This window comes from Ochotona princeps, chromosome 15 (genome assembly GCF_030435755.1).
Source record: "Ochotona princeps isolate mOchPri1 chromosome 15, mOchPri1.hap1, whole genome shotgun sequence".
NCBI classification, from domain to species: domain Eukaryota; kingdom Metazoa; phylum Chordata; class Mammalia; order Lagomorpha; family Ochotonidae; genus Ochotona; species Ochotona princeps.
Genome location: NC_080846.1, coordinates 2,201,070 through 2,222,547, shown reverse-complemented (window position 1 = coordinate 2,222,547; position 21,478 = coordinate 2,201,070). Strand labels below are relative to the sequence as shown.

General features: G+C 50.0%; 1 protein-coding gene and 1 non-coding gene across 2 annotated transcripts in view; both read left to right on the top strand.

Annotated features, from left to right (window-relative positions):
• Positions 1-21,478, top strand: part of ATXN10 (ataxin 10) — a 134,888-nt gene that overhangs the window by 97,047 nt on the left and 16,363 nt on the right. The window contains exon 10 of the mRNA XM_004589717.3: positions 15,067-15,130. Coding sequence (XP_004589774.3) covers positions 15,067-15,130 — 64 coding nt within the window. The remainder of the gene's footprint in view (positions 1-15,066; positions 15,131-21,478) is intronic.
• On the top strand, positions 7,677-7,857 carry LOC118760635 (small nucleolar RNA SNORA23). Its single transcript, XR_004996900.2, has one exon. It is a non-coding gene; the product is annotated as a small nucleolar RNA SNORA23 (small nucleolar RNA).

Sequence of the window (21,478 nt, the reverse complement as noted above, 5' to 3'; positions counted from 1 at the left end):
GTTTAACGTTATTTAGCCATTCTATCTTTTTGAAAGACCAGAAATATTCTCCTGCAATTTGTGTGATTTGTTTTAATGTATTAATTTTGCCTTTCACTAAGTGAGCTGACTTTAAAAGTTTATTTTCTTTATCTGTCATGTAAGAACACCATCTCCTGATTTGCAAAACCGTTGTAAGTTCTGAACATGTTTGGCATTTGTTTCCTTTCCCCTTCCCCTGATGGGTTCTTAGGGTGTGCGTGCTTGGTTTGCAGAGCCACACCCCAAGTATCCCCCTGCAGGGGCAGTGGAACCTCCGCTCTGCCCTCCTAGGGCACCTGAGCCAGTGGCAGGCAGAGGAGCGAGGGCCAGAGGTTGATGCTGCCTCCCTCCCACAGGTCACCTGACAGTCTTCGTCCCTCCCTGTATCCAAAGGACATATAGGTTAGAGCAGGGCCCAGTGGGTACTGTGGCTGTTGGGGCTGGATTTCCAGTGTGGACTGGAGACAGGAGCCTCCAGCAAGACTGTGTTAAAAAAAAATTCCCTTTGGCAAATTGATCTTTCATTTCCAGGACTTTCTTAATGGCAAGGAGCTCATCATAATACGGTGAGCTCTTGAGAGTCTGTTCATGGGTTAAACATTAAAGACTGATGTGTTTAGGACAGAATTGTGTTTGTTCAGGCTCCGAAGTGTGACATCGTGGGTGACGCATCGTGGGTGAGAACTGCACCTGAGTGGCAGAGGTGGAATGTGTCTTTTTTTAAAAACTTGCTCTGTGAGTTATTTTTGTTGTCCATGTAACTGCGTGCTAGCACAAATGTGCCCAGAAGAGCTTTGTTTTCTCTGCCCTGCCATGCCTTACTGACCCTTCTGGCGGTACAGCTTTCTCAGGCCAGCTCTTGGAGTGCGTTAAGAAGCCTGCAAAATACAGTGGAGTTTTAAGTGATAGGCACTCAGCTACATTAGAGAGAAATTCCCTTCTTGATTCATACTTTCTCTTGCTTCTGCTTAAAAACAGGTCTTTCATCTAGCTTTTAAATACTTGACTGGTCAGCTTTTGATGTTTTGCTTAAACTGTCTTGAATAACAGTCATGGAAAATGAACAACTGCACTTGCACTTTTTTCTTAGGATTCAGCCCGGTTAAACTTCTTTTCAAAGAATGCAATGAAAATGCCATAAGTGGAAGGATAAGTAAAAAAGATTATATTAATACCCCATTTGATTGAGCAGTTCTTGAAGCTGGGTATTGTGAAAGACTGTGTTTTCTCACTGTTGACTGAAGAGACACCCTCTGCTTGGAGTAGAACTTCTTTGTGTGTGCCTGATTTTTCTATGTGGCTGTCATGATCACCTGTGTTTGTAGGACGCTACAGGTGGTACCACCAGGCTTGCCTCAGTGCCCAGCCCAGGGCTGGCTCCCCTACCTGCGCCAGGCCTCCCTCAGTGCCCAGCCCAGGGCTGGCTCCCCTACCTGCACCTCCCTCAGTGCCCAGTGCTGGGCTGGCTCCCCTGCCTGCGCCAGGCTAGTAAAGATCAGAGGAGGTGTCTGAGATAGCCTCCTTGACCAAACACAGGAAGGTAGTTTGTATTCTGGGTCAGTTGGAAATACCCTTCTGACATCCAGCCCCGAGATTTCTGGCTGTTTTGTTGTTAGTCATTGTGGAAGAAGACACATTTTCTAGCTCTGCGGTGATGGAACATTCATTCCCCAAATATGTATTGTGGTTCTACCAGGTGTCAAGCGTTTCCTTTTTTTTTTTTTTAAGATTTATTTATTTTTATTACAGAGTCAGATATACAGAGAGGAGGAGAGATAGAGAGGAAAGTCTTCTGTCCGATTATTCACTCCCTAAGTGAATGCAACAGCCCGTGCTGTGCCGATCTGAAGCCAGGAGCCAGGAACTTCCTCAGGTCTCCCACATGGGTGCAGGATCCCAAAGCATTAGACCATCCTTGACTGCTTTCCCAGGCCACAAGCAAGGAGCTGGATGGGAAGTGGAGCTGCCAGGATTAGAACCGGCGCCCATATGGGATCCCGGGGCGTTCAGGGCGAGGACTTTAGCCGCCGGGCCCAGTCAAGTGTTTCCTTCTCACCCAGAACCGGTTACCAGGTGGCTGGTTGGTTGTGTTGCTTCTTGGTCAGGTAGAGATCCGGCTGTGACTGCTCCCCTGTTGAGTCTGCCCATGACTCTTCCCTGTCCCCCACTTGGGACATGCTGTCCCTTCTGTGGCCGCTGCCACGTGTCTGTTACTGCACACTTCCTTCCTCTGTGCCCCTTTGGTGTCAGGAGCCCTGCCCTCACAGGTGCCCTGGAAGCAAGGGCAGCTTGTGGACTGCATGCTCTGTGCGGCCACGGAGCTGGCATGTGAGAAGTTGGGCACGATGACCTTGCCCCTCCTGCCTGTGGGAGCCTTCTTGGAAGGACAACTGCCTCTCCCCACTTGGTTTCATACCCACTCTGTGGGCACCAGAATTGCTGTAAAGGAACACCTCTCTGTAGCACAGAGCCCGGTGCAGAGAGCTCAGCTTCCCACGGGAATGCCAAAAGGGCCTAGGAACGCCCCCACCAGAGAAGCAGCTGACGCCAGGCTGTTCTGTGGGAGGATGGGCACGAGTGCCCTGGGGGTGGCATAGACTGGAGGGCAGGAAGAAGTGTGTGCCAGAGATCTTAAAGACCTGTGTATTCTTGATCCAGTGCTACTACTTTTAGAAATTTCTACAAAGGAAATAATCCGTGATGAGGTTAAAAATTGTAGATTTTTTTTCATTGCGTTGGGTTATTGTGGGTTGCCCCGACTGTGCTGCAGCTCTCAGTACTTTGCGTGAAGGCTGAATATGTGGTGGGCAGGATTGGGCTGGACTCCAACACCCATTGGTTTGCATAGAAGACAGGGCTAGAGACAGAACTGACCCAGCAGTTGCAGTTACCAGTGTATGCATAGGCTGATTTGGGTGACGACTGTGCCAGCCCTTGTATTAGCGAACACACGCAAGAATCAGGTCTGGGATCAGCTCAAATGAGATTTCTTTGGCAATCCCGCCCCCCAGGTGAACCACCAGATTCAGAACTCCAACTATGGAGAGAACTGCAGGTTCCATGGTCTGACCATGGAGGGCACGTGACAGAGTTGAGCTTCTTCAATGGCTTAGAGCAGTGGACAGCATATCCAGATGCACATGGAGGATATGGCAGTATATTGAAGCCGGCAGAGGACACCTGGTACCATAACAGAGGATGGAGAACAGAACAAATTGATCAGCTACTTTAGCCAACCTCTGACAGTGAATACCTGGGCGAACGGAGACTCTAAGGTGGACTATGTCAGCCTGTGGGTTCTGGAGAGATTTCATTGTGACTGGAGTAGCGGGATTTAGAGCAATACAGAACTGTTGACTATTAAAACCACTTGAGCAGGACCTTGGGATGGTTGGGAGGCTGGGTATGGCTTCTCCCGTTGTCTCTCCCCTTCCCCAGATACAGGAAGGAAAAGAGAATGTGTAAACAGTGGTCTCACCCCCTTTGCTCTAGTCCGGAATTAGAACCGGCACCCATATGGGATTCCAGTGAGCTAGCTTAAGGCGAGGACTTTAGCCTCTAGGCCACTGCACCGGGCCCCGTAGTATCTATTTTAGAGGCCAGATTGAATTATTTCATCCATCTGCATTGGTCCTTAGGGATAAGATGTAAGTCATTTCCTAATCTTCAAGACTTTATTTGTTGGGCCCTGTGCAATGGTTCAGTCACTAAATCTTCACCATGCAAGCACTGGATCCCCCTATATGGGCACCAGTTTGTGTCCACTTCCCATCCAGCTCCCTGCTTGTGGCCTGGGAAAGCAGTCGAGGACGGCCCAAAGCCTTGGGACCCTACACCCTTGTGGGAGACCAACAAGAGGCTCCTGACATCAGATTGGCTTATCTCTGGCCATTATGGTCTTTTGAGGATTGAAGCAGAGGGGGGAGGATTTTTCTCTCTCTGCTTCTTTCCCTAAATCATCTGCCACCTTACTGTGAGCCACCAGGGGGGCTTTCAGTGTGAGTGAGCAGGTGGTCCTCAGCTTGGGCCGGCTCACTGTAGCAGAGTGGAAGCTACACTTTGAGGTGTGGGCTCTCTGGCTGGCGCTGCAGTGTTTGGTGGGTTACATGGGCTCCATTCATCTCTGAGCTCAGGGGGTGTGTAGAGGTGTCCTTGTTGTAAATGGACGAGTGTCCGTGGCGTGCCAGGACTGTGGCTCCCGTGGTTCAGATCAAGCGGACAGTTGGTGGAGTCACTGCTACTCCTGCAGCTCCCGGGGGCTGTAGATTTACAGTCAAGACTGACGACCACCACTCTGTCTCACTGACTCCTGGGAATTAGCCTGCTTCTTGGTTATCCGAACGCCTGGTTAATACACCAGAGTGTCTCGCGGTGAGCCTGGATGGGAGCCCTGAACTCCCTGGGGAGGACTGGTCCCTTTCAGAGGCTGCTGCTGGCCCAGAGGGCTCTGCAGGACTTGGTTCTTCCCCCTGCTGCAGCCTCAGCACTGCCCTTGCACTTGGGGCCTGCGTGCGCAGATGGGCTGGAACTTCTTTAACTGGGGCATACCTGGCCCTTCCCAGCCAGAGTCTGGTTATCCCCTTTCTTTTTGGGTCGAGTGTCCCTGCAGCCTGGGGCGTACAGCCATCCTGTTGTTCAGGTATAAGCGCCATGTTCTTTAGGAAAAAATCTCCCGGCTCCTCTCCGGTATCATGCCCTGTGTGCCTGCAATGGGAATCCTTACAGTCTTAAGTGTATTTTGTCGAGTGTTTACTTGCCTTCCAGCCCATGAAGTAACCGCTGCCGGGTAGTTGCTTAGTTGGAACTGGCATGCTAGACTCAGTCATTAGGTATGTGGTGCCTTCTTTATATGCAACAAGTGGTTATTGGTCTTCTAAGATCAAGGTGTGGGATACAGAATGAATATGTCAGACGTGGTCCACACTTCAGTGAAAGTCAAACGAGTGAATAGCTGCCAGGTGTCCTACAGCCTAGCACAGGCAATAGACCCCCAGTCTGCCTGTGCCCACCGTGGGAAGGAGCCCCGGAGAGTCCGGCATCGGGGAAGCCCTCCTGCGCCCTGTGTGATGCTGTAGCTGACGGGTTGGGTTTGTTTGTGGGTAACCAGGCGTGTGGGAGTCTCCTTCAGAGAAGCTCAGCTTGGCAGGCACTGCTGGCCGCTTTGCCCATTCCTTTTCTTTCTCCTGGGCTGCAGGTGGGAGCGCCGGTTTTGCCCCGGCTAGGTGTTTAAGTGGGTCAGAACAAGACACAGATCTAATTAACTGCAAAGTCACTTTGCCCTCAGGGCAGGAAATTCATTACATATTCAGAGACTCATTGTAATAATAAAATGCCCATAGGAGACACTCCCATATTTGACTATTAATTTTATCTCATTATCAAGTTCCCAGTGAGGTATATATTAGAATTCTAAGATTACATTTCATTTTAAGTTAATGTCCAAAGGTATTAAAGTCAAATTCTCTTGCCAGTATATGTTAAAACACAAAGCAATTGAAATTTAAAATCTACTCCTCCCATTACTTTGCTCATTGCAGCTGGAGGGGCCCTTGCTGCCTGTGTAGGGTCTGTGCTCTCCATGGCTGCCTGTGTAGGGTCTGTGCTCTCCATAGAGGCCTGTGCAGGGTCTGTGCTCTCCCATGGCTGCCTGTGTAGGGTCTGTGCTCTCCAAAGAAGCCTGTGTAGGGTCTGTGCTCTCCATAGAGGCCTGTGTAGGGTCTGTGCTCTCCATAGAGGCCTGTGTAGGGTCTGTGCTCTCCATAGAGGCCTGTGTAGGGTCTGTGCTCTCCAAAGAAGCCTGTGTAGGGTCTGTGCTCTCCCATAGGTGCAGCTTGGCTGGCCCTTGCTGAAGTACATGTGGTTCTTACAGGAACACCTAGTACTACATCCCTGATAGGCCTTACTTCTTAGAAAAGTGAACAGGGCACAGGAATATTGAAATACTTGGCCCCTGCTGCAAAGTTAGAAAGAAAAACCAGTTCCCAGCCTTCTAGCAGTTACTCAAAGCAAATGTCTGTCCCCAGAATCCAGCGTACAGCATTGGTTGCCAAAGGGCAGACCGTAGCAGGAAGTCTGATCCGTGTGAAAGCATTGGCAGGCAGAATCCGTGTGTGCTCCCACAAGCTCCACTACTCCTGGGGCTGCTGGGAGCCGTCTCCCCTGGCATTTCTTCATCCTGCCATCCATCACAGGACCGGTTCCTGCGAGGAAATGCTGTGCGTCTCTTGCTGAGGCTTTATTTTTCTACATTAGTACTGGGTGGTGATATCCGTTCACCTAACCTCTTATTTTGAAACTCAGTGTTTTTATTTTAAAATTTTCTTCAGGGCCCGGCGGCGTGGCCTGGCGGCTAAAGTCCTCGCCTTGAGAGCCCCGGGATCCCATATGGGCGCCGGTTCTAATCCTGGCAGCTCCACTTCCCATCCAGCTCCCTGCTTGTGGCCTGGGAAAGCAGTTGAGGACGGCCCAATGCCTTGGGACACTGCACCCGCGTGGGAGACCCGGAAGAGGTTCCAGGTTCCCGGCTTCGGATCGGCGCTCAGCGGCCCGTTGCGGCTCACTTGGGGAGTGAATCATCGGACGGAAGGTCTTCCTCTCTGTGTATCTGACTGTAATAAAATGAATAAATCTTTAAAAAAAAATTTTTTTTCTTCAGTTTTCTGAGAACTAAAAATAGGGACTAGATAGATCAGTTTTTCTGCATTTGAGATAATCAAGAATACATCAGTGAGGATTATGATGACGTATCTGATTTACTTTAGTCTGTTCATGTGTTACACTAGTGTAGTGTCTTCAGGGCAGTCACTCTGTCATTTCTAGGATTCTCTGGGGGGGTCTTTGCTTGAAGAGCCTGGGCTGTCCTGACTGGGACAGGCACACCAGCCTCAAAAGTCGAGGTTGAAAGTTTCCCGTTTTTAGGTTGTTTTGGACAGCTCACGTGAAGAACGATGAACTGTTCCTTGCAGAGTTGGGAGCACTCACTTGAAGAGCTCTTTGGATCTTTATTTTTGCCAACAAGTCATCATTTTAATATCAGATTATCTTATTCAAGCTTTTCATTTCTTGGGGTTTCTTTAAGATTTATTTATTTCTATTGGAAAGGTAGATTTACAGAGAAAAGGAGATACAGAGAGAGAAAAACCTTCCATCCACTGATTTATTCCCCAGATGCCTGAAATGGTCAAAGCTGAGCTGATCCGGAGCCAGGAGCCAGGAGCCAGGAGCTCCTCCAGGTCCCCCATGTGGGTGCAGGGTCCCAAGGCTTTGGACCTTCCTCTGCTGGTCTCCAAGGCCACAGGCAGGGAGCTGGATGGGAAATGGAGCAGCCTGGACACGAACTGGCACCCATATGGAATCCCAGCTAGTGCAAGGTGAGGGCCCAATTTTGGTATTTTTAATCCTGATGTAGAAATATCCATTCCATATAAGGTGTTTTTTCTTTTTTTAATAATGAATGTTTTGTTGTGTCTACCTTTTCCCCTTTTCCTACTTTTTTTTAAGCTGTTTTTTTCCTTCTTGGTCTTTCTAGAATTTTCCCATTGTGTTGCTGTTTATAGGAACCAGCTTTTCGTCATTTTGGTTAATCTTCTGTAGTACTGTTACCCTCTCATTCATTGACGTCTGCCTATCTGTTGGAAGAATAAAGATGAATGGCTGCTGTGTTGTGTGCATGGCTTTTATCTATGTCTGGTAGCAGTGTGTGTCTGTGTTTTGCATTCAAATCTTGGTATTTACACATATTGTGCAAAATGTAACATAGGAGCATAGTGCTGATCTAGTGTCGTTTCGTTGGACATGACTACCAATGTTGGCCACCCTCCAAACTCCCATACTCAGAAGCTGGGAATAGAAATTACTTGGAAGAATTCACTGTGACTGTTTGTACTAATTCACTGTGCTGTTTTAAAAAGAAAAGAGTAAAAATGAGCGTGAGAGCTGGTTTCCCACTCAAAAATAATACAAGACAGGAATCAGTGTCATGACATCTTTTTTTTTTTTAAAGATTTATTCATTTTATTACAGTCAGATACACAGAGAGGAGGAGAGACAGAGAGGAAGATCTTCCGTCCTATGATTCACTCCCCAAGTGAGCCGCAACGGGTCGATGCTGTGCTGATCCGAAGCCGGGAACCTGGAACCTCTTCCGGGTCTCCCACGCGGGTGCAGGGTCCCAATGCATTGGGCCGTCCTCGACTGCTTTCCCAGGCCACAGGCAGGGAGCTGGATGGGAAGTGGAGCTGCCGGGATTAGAACCGGCACCCATATGGGATCCCGGGGCTTTCAAGGCGAGGACTTTAGCCGCCAGGCCACGCCGCCGGGCCCGTGTCATGACATCTTTACATCTTAAAGACAGCTGTCAATCTAGAATTTAATGACTTTTCAGACAATGTGAAACAGAATTTGCCACCAACAGAGCCATGCCTATAGGAAACTATCCAGGGAAGTTTTGTGGGGGAAGGGAAATGATGACCTGCAGACTCCTGGTTTGCATGAATCCAGGAAAGGTCGCCATGTGGCTAAAAGTGAAATTATCTTACTGTCAACTTAGGTTTCTCCAAGGTGTAGTTGATCCCTAAGGAAATGATGCAGTATGTCTTGGAGTCAATGGTGTGTTTGGGAGTTCTGTTGTCCAGACTTCAAGTGGAGTACTCAGGCGTAAGAGTCTTTACAGTGTATGTGAAGTAGTGTGACAGTATTTGTGCAAAGTTGCAACATATTAAGGTTGTATACTCTGAACCCTAGAGCAAACGCTTTCTGAAGGGAGAAAGATAGCTAGTAAGCCAATACTAAAGGAAGAAAAAGAATATTTAACAAAATAGCTACAAGGAGTCTGGAAAATATGAAAGTCGGAATAAAGAATAGGACAGATTTAACATAGATGTGAGATGATAAACCAGGCATGTTGGTAAATACATTAAATATAAATGACGTAAATACACAATTAAAGAAACAGAGACCGTTAGACTGGTTTTTAAAACACAAGATTCAGTTGTATGATGGAGACTGTAAGTAGAAGTCAGTGAGAGAAGGGTTTACCCTGCAGCTCTTAGGGGAGGGCTGGGCCTGCTGTGCTAGTATCAGTAAAACACTGTTCGTGTGGAAGTACTTCAAGATGAGTAAAGCCATGATTTCATCTGCGGTGCTAAAACTTAGGTCACTGAAAGGCAAAAGATGTAAGTTCATAGGGATTTTAAACATTTTTAAAAATTAGTACATTCTAGAACAAAAAGAATGTAGAAAACTTCATGCTCATTAGTCACCTTGATGAACTGAAGTTTGAAGAACCCAGTACCCACCAAGCAGGAGAAAGCACAGGAACGCCCCCCCCAGGGAACACTTAAAGCAACTCGGAACAAACTGAAAGGAATTCAGTTCTCCGGTGTGCTCCCTGGCCATAAGACATTTTAAAATTGGTCGTAGTAAAATACAAAAGTTTGTGCTGTCTCCACAGCAAATATGCTAAAATACAAAAATGTTTTAGGGAATTTCTGTGCCCTATAAAGGACATTTATTTTAAAAATTCAACAGCTGGGGCCCGGCGGCGTGGCCTAGCGGCTAAAGTCCTCGCCTTGAAAGCCCCGGGATCCCATATGGGCGCCGGTTCTAATCCCGGCAGCTCCACTTCCCATCCAGCTCCCTGCTTGTGGCCTGGGAAAGCAGTTGAGGACGGCCCAATGCATTGGGACACTGCACCCGCGTGGGAGACCCGGAGGAGGTTCCAGGTTCCCGGCTTCGGATCGGCGCGCATCGGCCCGTTGCGGCTCACTTGGGGAGTGAATCATCGGACGGAAGATCTTCCTCTCTGTCTCTCCTCTGTATATATCTGGCTGTAATAAAATGAATAAAATCTTTAAAAAAAAAAAAAAAAAAAAAAAAAATTCAACAGCTGATTTCATTTCTTTTTCAAGTTTTTTTTTTTTTTTTTTTTTTTAAAGAGTTATAGGGGGTAGAGAGAAAAAAACAAGAGTTGAGTTCATTACACTCTGAGTATTTTCCTCCTGATACTGGAAATAAGACAAGAATACTGTTGGTGCCACATACACTAGCACCGTGCATGTTGGGCCCACACAGACCAGCACCGTGCGTGTCGGGCCCACACAGACCAGCACCGTGCTTGTCGGGCCCACACAGACCAGAACCGTGCGTGTCGGGCCCACACAGACCAGCACCGTGCGTGTCGGGCCCACACAGACCAGCACCGTGCGTGTCGGGCCCACACAGAGTGGAGGAGATAGTGCGTGTTTTAATGTGTTTGTAGCTCCACAGACGTGGGTCCAGCTGACTGTGAATCCTGGGTGCATTTTCGAGTTGCAGTGTGGCACCGGAGGACGAGTGTAGTGGGTGCTGTGTTAGGTGGAGAAGTTTCTTCTTCTGGGACAGCAGTCGGTCTCAGCATGTCAAGGCTTGAGGAAATCTCATGCTCTCAACCCAGCGTGGGTCCCAAGAAAGCATGTTCATGACTGATGTATCTGTTCTCGAGTTGGGACCACACGAAGATACTTTATGAAACCCCTAGAATCAACTGTTATCTGCAGCCAGGGTTGAAACATCAGGGCTAGGGCGCTGAGTTCCATCCCCAGGGAAGGCGTGCCTGCAGAGAATGCCACTGGCTTCCCTTTTGCTATGCCTCCAGGGGCGACCAGCAGCAGCTTGGTCATGAGCTGCCCACTGCTGAGCTGCACAAAGCGTCAGGAAAGCAAGTGCATTGCAAGGCGGGATGGAACTGCATGTTTGTGGCCTTGGAATCGCTGCGTTGGCCAAAGGCCGTGGAGCAGTACAGATGGAAAGTGTGATGGTCGGCAGCATGGCAGCAGCAGGAACTCGTGCCTGTTGCAATCCTTGTGCTCGAACGTTGCTGACTGTCTTCACGGAGGAATGACAAGGGCAGCCTGGGCTGCCTCAGGGCCACGTGACAGGAGCTGCCCATCACATGGTCTCTGTGATCACCTCGCGTAGTCCACACTGTTGCTCTGCATGTGTGTGAGTCGTTCCAGCTCAGACATCCCACCTGAAGGGAGGTGAGGAGCCTCCCTGGACACCTGGCTGGAAGACTGAGCCTCACTCCTAGGCACACGTTGGCGGGGGCGTGCTGGGGAGAAGGGGAAGGTACTGAGAGAGGCTCTCCTGGAGGCTGGTGTTTCTGCTCTGCGGCCCCCACTCCACAACCCCGGCGTTTTGTGGCAAGGGGTGACTGTCGGCTCTCCCAACCCCGGTGACCTTCCCAGAGGGACACCTCAGCTGGGCATTGCCACAGTCTCACTGGCCATGTCACTCTGAGGGGCTGTGGCAAGAGCCCCTTTGTGCCGGAGACGTGGCCCAGTGTGTGTTTAAGCAGATCTGGCTTGGTGCCGTGCGCGCTTCCCTGAGAGCTGCTGCACGGCCACTGTTCTCTGAACCTGAGCTGTTTCCCCCACGGGCTTTGAGGCGGGTTCTGGGGCTGTTCGTGTTTCCTCCCGTGACTGTTGGCTGTGGAGAATAGTTAGCAAGTCAATTAGCTGTCCTGTTTACAGCTTGTTTCCAGGGGCCAGGTGGTAGTTTGTTTAAGCTGGGCTTCCTGTCTTGCTGAGGTACAGTACCTCAGGGTGCCGTTGACAATATCAACTACAACTTGTGACTCATTTATTAGCGCTCTAGGATCAGTTCCCAACATGTTGGGTAAAGAAACAAACAACTTTCTTGTTTTATGAAGTGCTAACAGAAGGAAACTTACTAATTTTCTGATGTTCTTCCGTGCTCTGAACATGAGGCCCACGTGGGCAGCTGCGGCAGTGACCTTGAGCCTTGATAAGCACGTGGCTGGCAGTGGGCTCTGCTTTTCCTGCTGACGTCACCTGGGTTCATTCTGGAGCATATACTTGGCTTTTTCATCCTTGTCTAAAGAAGTAATTTAATAAACTTCTGTAAAAAGTTCTCCTGTCTCCTTTCATAATGCAGCACTCAAGTGGGAAAACAAATGCCCGAGGCCACATATCTCCAACTCACCCACAACTCCAGTACACTCGCGATTTGGAAAATTCACTTGTTAGCGTATGACTCATTTTCCTTCAAAGATTATCTTCTTCACTCAGCATATCTCAGAATTGTACTTTATTTTATTTTAAGGCAGTGAATTTTGTCTGTTTTGCACTGAGTAATGAACCTGCATGGCTGGCCCTGATGCAGAGGGCAAGTGTAAATCTGGCCCTTTGGAGCCATCTTCCCGTTCCCTTGCGCCTTCGGGAGCCACCCTGAGGCTGTGCTGCAGCCCTTGAGCCTGCTGAGTAACAGGCTCCCTGCTGAGCACTCAGGAAACCAGGCAGCTTCCATCCTACTGTTACAGAGAAAGAGACTGACAAAGTAGGTCTTGGTGACTCTGACTGGTCCAAGCCAGACCAACCGACGGACCGACCGACTGCACATTCCTGTGCTGGGTCCCAGGTCCATGTGCAGTCCATGCTGCTCCTCGCCACCCCATTTGCCCTCTTCCCTGCCCCAAACCTCAGGCAATGTTTGTTTTCCTTAGTTCCTGGTCATTCTTTCATCTTGACCCATATCCCATTTCTCCCGGTTGCTGTTCCCAGTGAGCCTGTGCTGTGTGCTGCCCTGGCTGACCCAAGCCGGCGTGCTCTCAGACATGGGCCTCAGCCTGGCATGGAGGTGCACACCTGCACCCCGGGCTTAGGATCCCACACTCACACAGAGCGAGTGATCAGCAACAAGGCCTGTGCCCAGACACCTGCTGCCCTTGCTGGTTGGGAGACAGGCTCACCTGCACCCTGGTGTGCTGACAGAGGCAGGGTGGCTCTTAGAGAAAGCAGGACAGCGAGGACTACATTGGTAAGGTTGGGTGCATTCCCACGTGGAGCTCTGACTAGCTTGCCACGGACCTTCCTTCTGCTTCTCGACTCTGGTCCTTTCGAGGACCAACCCTTCCTGGTAGCCTAGTCCTCCAAGCTGCTGCAGCTCAGCCCCCAGAGGTGAAGGAAGATTTTTCTCTTTGTCGAAATGGTCCTGACTGATGGCTTATAAAAGGGAGCATGGAGTGAGCTTTCTGTGGTGTGTGCTGCATGGCTGTTAAGTCCGATTCCCATCTTACCTCCAGTGCAGAGAGCACAGTAAATAGAGCAGGTGGTGGCTGAAGGCTGCCGTTGTAGCCCTGGAGTTTAAACCACCACTGGCCGCACTGGCACCCCATCAGAGTGTGGGCATCCGTCCCGGCTCCTGGACTCCCAGTTGAACTGCCTGGAAAGGGAAATGAAGACTGCCCACATACATGGGCTCCTGTCCCCCCGCTTGGGAGACCAGCATGGCATCATCGTGGGAGTGAGCCTACGGACCAAAGGTTCTCCTTCCCTCCCACGGCCTGTTACCTTGCTTTTCAGATAAATAAGTGAATAAGTCTTTTATCAAATCAAATGATTCTCACCTGATTCATTCGCCTGTCTCGGCTCAAGTGACCCCAAGGCATGATGGGGATGGCAGAGGCCGGTGCTGTTCTGTGCCAGCCACCTGCTGCTCTGGCTGCCTGCAGGGTGGGATGGAGAAGAGGCCCTCTCACACTGCTGGCTGGTCTTGGCTCTGAGGCCTTCTGCAAAGAAAACAAAGCTAGAAATTATAGCTTTGGAGGACAGAAAAATGTATCATGAGTCCATGCTAATGTTTCTAATTTAAATGTAAAATTCACTTTGATGCTTCTTTTAAGCTGAGAATCTTGGTTGGCAATGACATGAGTGATGCATTCACACTGTCAGCGGTGGCTCGGTGGCTCAGTGAGAGTAGCCCAGGCTGCTCTCCGCACAGGGGACTGATCTTAGAATGTGTCTCCCAGGGGATGGGAAGTCACGGATTTGTCAGGGCTTTCAAATAATTCGTCTTCATTTCACATACTATTAGTTTGTCGGCTTTAAATTTTTATAACTTTGAATTTTAAAAATTATACAGAGCAGTGTCCCAAAGTCAGAATCGTACAAGACCCGTCGGCAGTCTGTCTTCTTGTTTCTCCCCTGTCAGTGCTGGCTCGCCCTTTGTCTTCCCCGTCACATTTGAAGAAGCACTTTCTCCTCCCCTCTCACCCAGCCACCCTGCAGTCTTCGTGCACTTCATCAACAACCAGCTCCCTTCATTCTTTGCAGCCATACGGTCGCCCGTGGTAGTTGTGCCTCAGGCTGTTCAACTGTCACTGGACATTTGAGTTACTTGTAAACTGTGCAACACTCAGCCTCATTGTTCATCAGAGAAATGCCAGAATGTTGTGGAATGCATCAGGCGACATTCCATTTCACATACCCTGGATGGCTAAGTCACAGGCAGACCGGGGCCATTATAACAAACCTGAACACTTGTCTTTCCCTTGTGGGGATGTAAAATGCTGCGGCCACACGGGAAAGCAGGTTGGCACTTCCTCCTGGGCATGTGGGCAAGAACACTGAGCGTGCACACACACAAGAGGGGGGCAGTTCACACGGCACTGTGCCTCGTGCACTGGTGAGTGGAAGCCCGAGATGTGTTCTCTGCGACCAGCCCGAACAAAAAGGAAGTTCCAGCACATGCGGTAACGTGAGCCGACCCCTGGGACATGGTGCTGCTCTACACCCTGAAGGCCTCTCCTGGGAAATGCTCCTTGTGTGCCAACTTGCCCAGTCTTTGTTTGAAAGAAAAAAGTCAATTTTGAAACATTTCCCCTATTATTTTGATTCTAAATTGTAATTGGAAAACCTTTTCCTGTCTCCAGCTTAGAAAAAGAACTCCAGTTTTCTTCTAGTATTTTCATCTTCCAAGTAGAAGCCTCAGAATCGTGTGATTTTATCCTGGTGAGCAATGTTAGGAAGTCACATCCTTTTTTGTAAGGCTTCCTACCTAGTTACTCTGACATTTTTTGAGACAATGAAAAGAAAATGAAGAATCACTTTATATGTCAGTCTTGAAATATTCCTGGATTGCTGCACATGTTTCAGATAACGGTTTGAGCCGTGCTGCAACACTGAGAGATGTGAAGACAACCGACAGATGGGGTCTCTGGCCCTGCCAGGCTGTTCTCACGGTGTGCTCTGTGTCCTTTCCCTGCAGGTGAACCAGCTGGATGGCATCCCATTGATCCTGGACAGCTGCAGGATTGATAATGATAACCCCTGTATCCTTCCTGTGCGTGCCCGGCAGTTGTCATGGGCGTTCTCAGCCAGCATGTGCTCAGAGGTGCATTCGTCGGGGCCCTGGGCTGTGGCTGCCGTGCTGGGAGAGCGGATCTGAGAAAGGCTGCTGCTGCTGTTGGCTGTGGGGATGTGGAGTCTACTCCCTCGTAAGAGCTGGTTTCACAGTGTGGAAATATGAAGGACATTTTGGCTCCCTGGCAACAGGGACAGTTTGTTTCAGGGTCCTGTCCTAGAGCCCACCGTCCAGAAGCTGGGGGCTCCTGCTTTTGCCCATGCTGGGAGGGGTTCAGCAGGGACTGTCCTCCTCTCCTAAGACTCATGTGCATGACGCTCACCTGGGCGGGAGTCTGCAGGGTCCCCTGAGGCCTGCAGGGTTCCCCCCCCCCACCAGGCCTGCAGGGTCCCCGAGGCCTGCAGGGTCCCCCCCAGGCCTGCAGGGTCCCTCCCCAGACCTGCAGGGTCCCGGAGGCCTGCAGGGCCCCTCCCAGGCCTGCAGGGCCCCACCCAGACCTGCAGGGTCCCAGAGGCCTGCAGGGTCCCCCCCCAGGCCTTGCAGGGTCCCTGAGGCCTGCAGGGTCCCCAGGCCTGCTGACACTTGAGGTGAACACTGTCTTAGATCACTGCATGGCCTGGAGCTTGTTGCCTGTGAGGCTTGGGAAGGTGGACCTGGGAGGTTGTGAGGAGCCTCCAAAACAGGGAGAGGAATTTATACATCAGCCACCTCACAGTGGCCTCTGTTGCAGTACGTGATGGGAAGCATGCATTTGAGAGTAATACGCTGGAAACACACCTGCTTCTCCCAAACATGTTTACATCAGTCTGATTAGCAATAGAAAGTGGGATCCTTTAAGGCGTTGTAGCTCACAGACCGGTCAGCATAAGGTGGATGGCACCAACAGCCTGCCTGCCAGGGGACAGAGAAGGCACTGTGCACAGCATTGTCCAGGCACCACAGCCCATGCTTAGTGGAGTTTGGGCAGATGTTAACCTCTGAGGAAAAGGAAAGCCTTGCAAGAAATTGTTGTAGATGAAAAAAAAAAAGTTGTAAAGCAAAAACATCCCTATTGACCTTGTGTGTTCTCTGAAACCATCTATAGTGAAGAAGAATTTTCAACACTAATTTGGCTACAGCCAAATATTAAAAGGCTCATTGGTGCAAAAGCATGGGAAATCTGTGGGTGATGGACACAGGTGCAGTGTGGGTGTAGGTGATGGACACAGGTGCCGTGTGGGTCTGTGGGTGATGGACACAGGTGCAGTGTGGGTCTGTGGGTGATGGACACAGGTGCAGTGTGGGTCTTTAGGTGATGGACACAGGTGCAGTGTGGGTCTGTGGGTGATGGACACAGGTGCCGTGTGGGTCTGTGGGTGATGGACACAGGTGCAGTGTGGGTCTGTGGGTGATGGACACAGGTGCAGTGTGGGTGTAGGTGATGGACACAGGTGCAGTGTGGGTGTGGGTGATGGACACAGGTGCCGTGTGGGTCTGTGGGTGATGGACACAGGTGCAGTGTGGGTCAGTGGGTGATGGACACAGGTGCTGTGTGGGTGTAGGTGATGGACACAGGTGCCGTGTGGGTCTGTGGGTGATGGACACAGGTGCAGTGTGGGTCTGTGGGTGATGGACACAGGTGCAGTGTGGGTGTAGGTGATGGACACAGGTGCAGTGTGGGTGTGGGTGATGGACACAGGTGCCGTGTGGGTCTGTGGGTGATGGACACAGGTGCAGTGTGGGTCTGTGGGTGATGGACACAGGTGCAGTGTGGGTGTAGGTGATGGACACAGGTGCAGTGTGGGTGTGGGTGATGGACACAGGTGCAGTGTGGGTCTGTGGGTGATGGACACAGGTGCAGTGTGGGTCTGTGGGTGATGGACACAGGTGCAGTGTGGGTGTGGGTGATGGACACAGGTGCAGTGTGGGTGTGGGTGATGGACACAGGTGCAGTGTGGGTCTGTGGGTGATGGACACAGGTGCAGTGTGGGTGTGGGTGATGGACACAGGTGCCGTGTGGGTGTAGGTGATGGACACAGGTACAGTGTGGGTGTAGGTGATGGACACAGGTGCAGTGTGGGTGTAGGTGATGGACACAGGTGCCGTGTGGGTGTGGGTGATGGACACAGGTGCCGTGTGGGTGTAGGTGATGGACACAGGTGCAGTGTGGGTGTAGGTGATGGACACAGGTGCAGTGTGGGTGTGGGTGATGGACACAGGTGCAGTGTGGGTGTGGGTGATGGACACAGGTGCCGTGTGGGTCTGTGGGTGATGGACACAGGTGCAGTGTGGGTGTGGGTGATGGACACAGGTGCCGTGTTGGTGTGGGTGATGGACACAGGTGCAGTGTGGGTGTGGGTGATGGACACAGGTGCCGTGTGGGTGTAGGTGATGGACACAGGTGCCGTGTGGGTCTGTGGGTGATGGACACAGGTGCAGTGTGAGTCTTATAATTGTGGATGTTTTCCAAGTTATCTGTACTGATACCTTCCTTGCTGTCTGTCCCGACAGGTAGAATTCACTTGCTCACTTAGATCATTCATTTGCATGTTCTGTTTTATCCACTCGCTTTTTAGTCCTTATTCTGTATTTCTACCCAATATCTGAATCAATTCTTTTGTCATCAGCATTTCCTAGATGGGCAGTTTCACTAAGTGTAGTGACTTGGCATCAAACTAGTGCCCGAATGTGAACTTGTGGCTGCCCAGTGTCTAGCTGTTGTCTCTGATGGCCGCTTTCTGGGCTCTGGGCAGGCACACAACACATAGGAGAAATTGTTGTAGCGTATTCATATACTGAAAAATAATTGCCAAGTCCTAGTTCTACATAAAAATGACAGTAATGGGGCCCGGCAGCGTGGCCTAGTGGCTAAAAGTCCTTGCCTTGAACGCCCGGATCCCATATGGGTGCCGGTTCTAATCCCGGCAGCTCCACTTCCCATCCAGCTCCCTGCTTGTGGCCTGGGAAAGCAGTCGAGGACGGCCCAATGCTTTGGGACCCTGCACCCGCGTGGGAGGCCCAGAAGAGGTTTCAGGTTCCCGGCTTCGGATTGGCACGCACCGGCTGTTGCGGCTCACTTGGGGAGTGAATCATCAGATGGAAGATCTTCCTCTCTGTCTCTCCTCCTCTCTGTGTATCTGACTTTGTAATAATAAAATGAATAAATCTTTAAAAAAAAAAAAGAAAATGACAGTAATGGAATGCTGCAGGATCCTAAGACATGATCAAGTATTACAGTTGTGCCTAGTGTTGGGTGTTCACCAGTTTCTCAGCGTTTTATTTATGAACAGTATTATTTAAAGGCATATATGGATAGCATAGTTGCTGAGTTATCAAAGCAAAAAGGAGGACTGAGGATTGTTCAGAAATGACAGAATATATAACCTGCAGGTGAGATTTAAAAAAAAAAAAAAAGACATAAAAACTGGCCTTTCTAGAACCAAAGCAGACTGGGACATGGTCCCTGAGGTCGAGTCCCCTTGTTTGTGGCAGCCCCAGCTCCTTGCATTGCTGGGCCTGATGCTCAGGGAAAGGTGTTCTCAAGCTCCTGTCCGCTCCTGAGCTCCTCTGCTTCGCTGCCAGCCTTCTGCCTGTGTGGAACATGAAAGCAGTATTTCTATGTGGCTTTTTAAAAAAGATTTACTTATTTTTTATTGGGAAGACATATATATAGACAGGAGAGACAGAGGAAGCTCTTTTGCCCACTAATTGATTGCCCAAGTGGCCACAGCAGCCAGAGCTGTGCCGATCTGAAGCCAGGAGCCTCTTCTGGATCTCCCACGTGCAGGGTCCCAAGGCTTTGGGCCGTCCTTGACTGCTTTCCCAGGCCACAAGCAGGGAGCTGGATGGGAAGTGGGGCTTCTGGGATTAGAACCAGCACCCATACAGGATACCAGTGCATGCAAGGCAGTGACTTTAGCTGCTAGTTCACTGTACTGGACCCTCGTTAGTGGTTCTTAATGGGAAAATATTACCTTTGGCTCCACTTTCTGCCTGTTTCAGTCCATTCCCTTGCTGTGCTTTGTCTCTCTGCTCTCAGTAGGTGCTTGTGTGTGTCTGACGTCTTGACTGCTGTTTCTTTGGTGTTGACGGTCCCGTCTGCCATAGGGTACCCATGCCAGCACCTGACCTTTGCCTTTCTGTTTCCATTGTACTGAAAGCTGCCCGGCCACTTCCTGCTGCCCACATTCGCTCTAATGAGGCCGAGCAGCTTGTAAAATGTCGATTTGCACTTTGAATTTGTGTGTTTGTGCACTTGCACGCGCAGATGTGCTCGGAGGAGCCCTGTGCCCGCTCTTTCCGTTGGGCTGCAGTGACTACGTTTGGTAATAGATCACGTATGTTCTCGACAGAAGTTCTTCGCTGGCTCCTGGTGTTCCTCATGGTTTCTTTTTTCCTATTCTGTGACTTGTTTTTCTTGCTTACTTTGGAATAACAGAAATTCTTAATACTTTTTGTAGTTAGCATTCTTTTGTATGTGTGTCTTTGCGAACTGTTTTCCAGTGCCGTGATAATTAATAATGCGGAAGTCACTGTGTAAGTTTACTTATTATGCATATGCTTATAACTGGTTTGTTTGGGGCTGTGGAGCGAGTTAGGGATCTGTTTCTGGTCTTTCCACATGAACACCGTACAGAGCCCTGGTCACTAGAAGGAAGATACCTTTGTCCTCTAGTACGCTTCTGTCATAAAGCGTCCGTGTGAGTTTGAACACTTACGTGATTCTTTTTCTCATTAGTTTATTATCCCTGTGCCAATACCTGTCTTAATTGCAATGGCTTTCCAAACTTTTTTTTAAAAGATTTTATTCTTGTTGAAAGTCAGATATACAGAGAGGAGGAGAGACACAGAGGAAGTTTTTCCGTCCGTTGATTCACTCCCCAAGCGGCCACAACGGCCAGAGCTGAGCCGATCCGAAGCCAGGAGCCAGGAGTCTCCGCTGGGTCTCCCACACGGGTGCAGGGTCCCAAGGCTTTGGGCCGTCCTCCCCCACTGCCTTCCCAGGCCACAAGCAGGGAGCTGGATGGGAAGTGGAGCTGCCAGACATGAACCGGCGCCCATATGGAATCCCACCACATGCAAGGCGAGGATTTTAGCCACTATGCTACTGTGCCAGGCCCCAAATTGTCTTTTTTAAATGCTTATTTACTTATTTGAGAAGGTTATAAAGTGGGGAGGGGGGTAGGGAGAAAAGGAGAGATTCTTCCGTTTTTCTGTCTCCTGGTTCGCTCCTCAGAAGACCTCAATAGCCAGTTTAGGCCAGACCTCAGCCAGACATGTTCTTAGGTGTCTCCTGTGCGGATACTGGGGCCCAAGCCCTAGAGCCATTTTCTTTTCCCGGGCCATTAGTAGGGAGTTAGGTTGGAAGTACCACAGCCTGTGTGGGATGCACTTGTTGCAGATGGCTTTACCTGTACGCCACAGCGCCAGACTCCACCCCCAACATGTGTTGATCTAATCAAGACAGTTTTCCCAATGTATCTCTGTGTAAGAGTGCTATTATTATTACTCACGCTCATGTACTTGCCCCTGTATGCTCTCATAGACATGGAAGAAATCACCCCAGAAGGGCAGCTTGAAGCTCCCACGGCCGAATGGGTCCAGAAGTTGCAGTGACTAGAGTGATGATGTGGAGAGTTGTGCAGAGCTGTTACACAGCCCGCAGGTGTCTGGCGGCTGTCAGTGTGCAGTGGATTGGTCAGTTTCTCCTCCCTCCCTTCCTCCCTCCTTGTGTGCTGATTTAGCTCCATTGCTGGACTCGGCTGTGTTAGTTTGTGTTTCATAGTTTTTATGATAGTTTCTTCTTTGACCCATCAATTATTTAGAAAGAAATTTCCAGACAGGAAAGATGCACTGGGGTTCCTGTATTCTGAAGAGCATGGCGCCCTCTGGAAGTGGCACAGTGGAGCTTGCGTATATATTAAGTCATGGGCTGAAATGGCGTTGAAACCTTGAAGTGTCTGTGGATGCTTATGACTGTGTGATGTGTCAGTTATAGAGAAGGGGTTACAGGCTCGTCCACTTCCCTTTTTAGCCTTATGGACTTTTTTGATTTTTTGAGATTCATTCACTTGAAAAAGAGAACTTTGGAGGGGGTGGTAGAGATTTCCATCTGCTGGGTCACTCCCACGTGGCTGCAGCTAGGAGCCCGGCAGTACCTCCAGGTCTCTCACTTGGATGACGGCCCAGGCACTTGGCTGTGTCCTATGGCCTTTCCAGGCGCACGGCAGGAAGCTGCATTGGGAGCGATGTAACTTCAGTGGGCACTCCAGGGTGGGATGCCAGTGTCTGCAGCAGCAGCAGCCCAGCCTCCTGTACCACAGCACTGCCTCCTGTG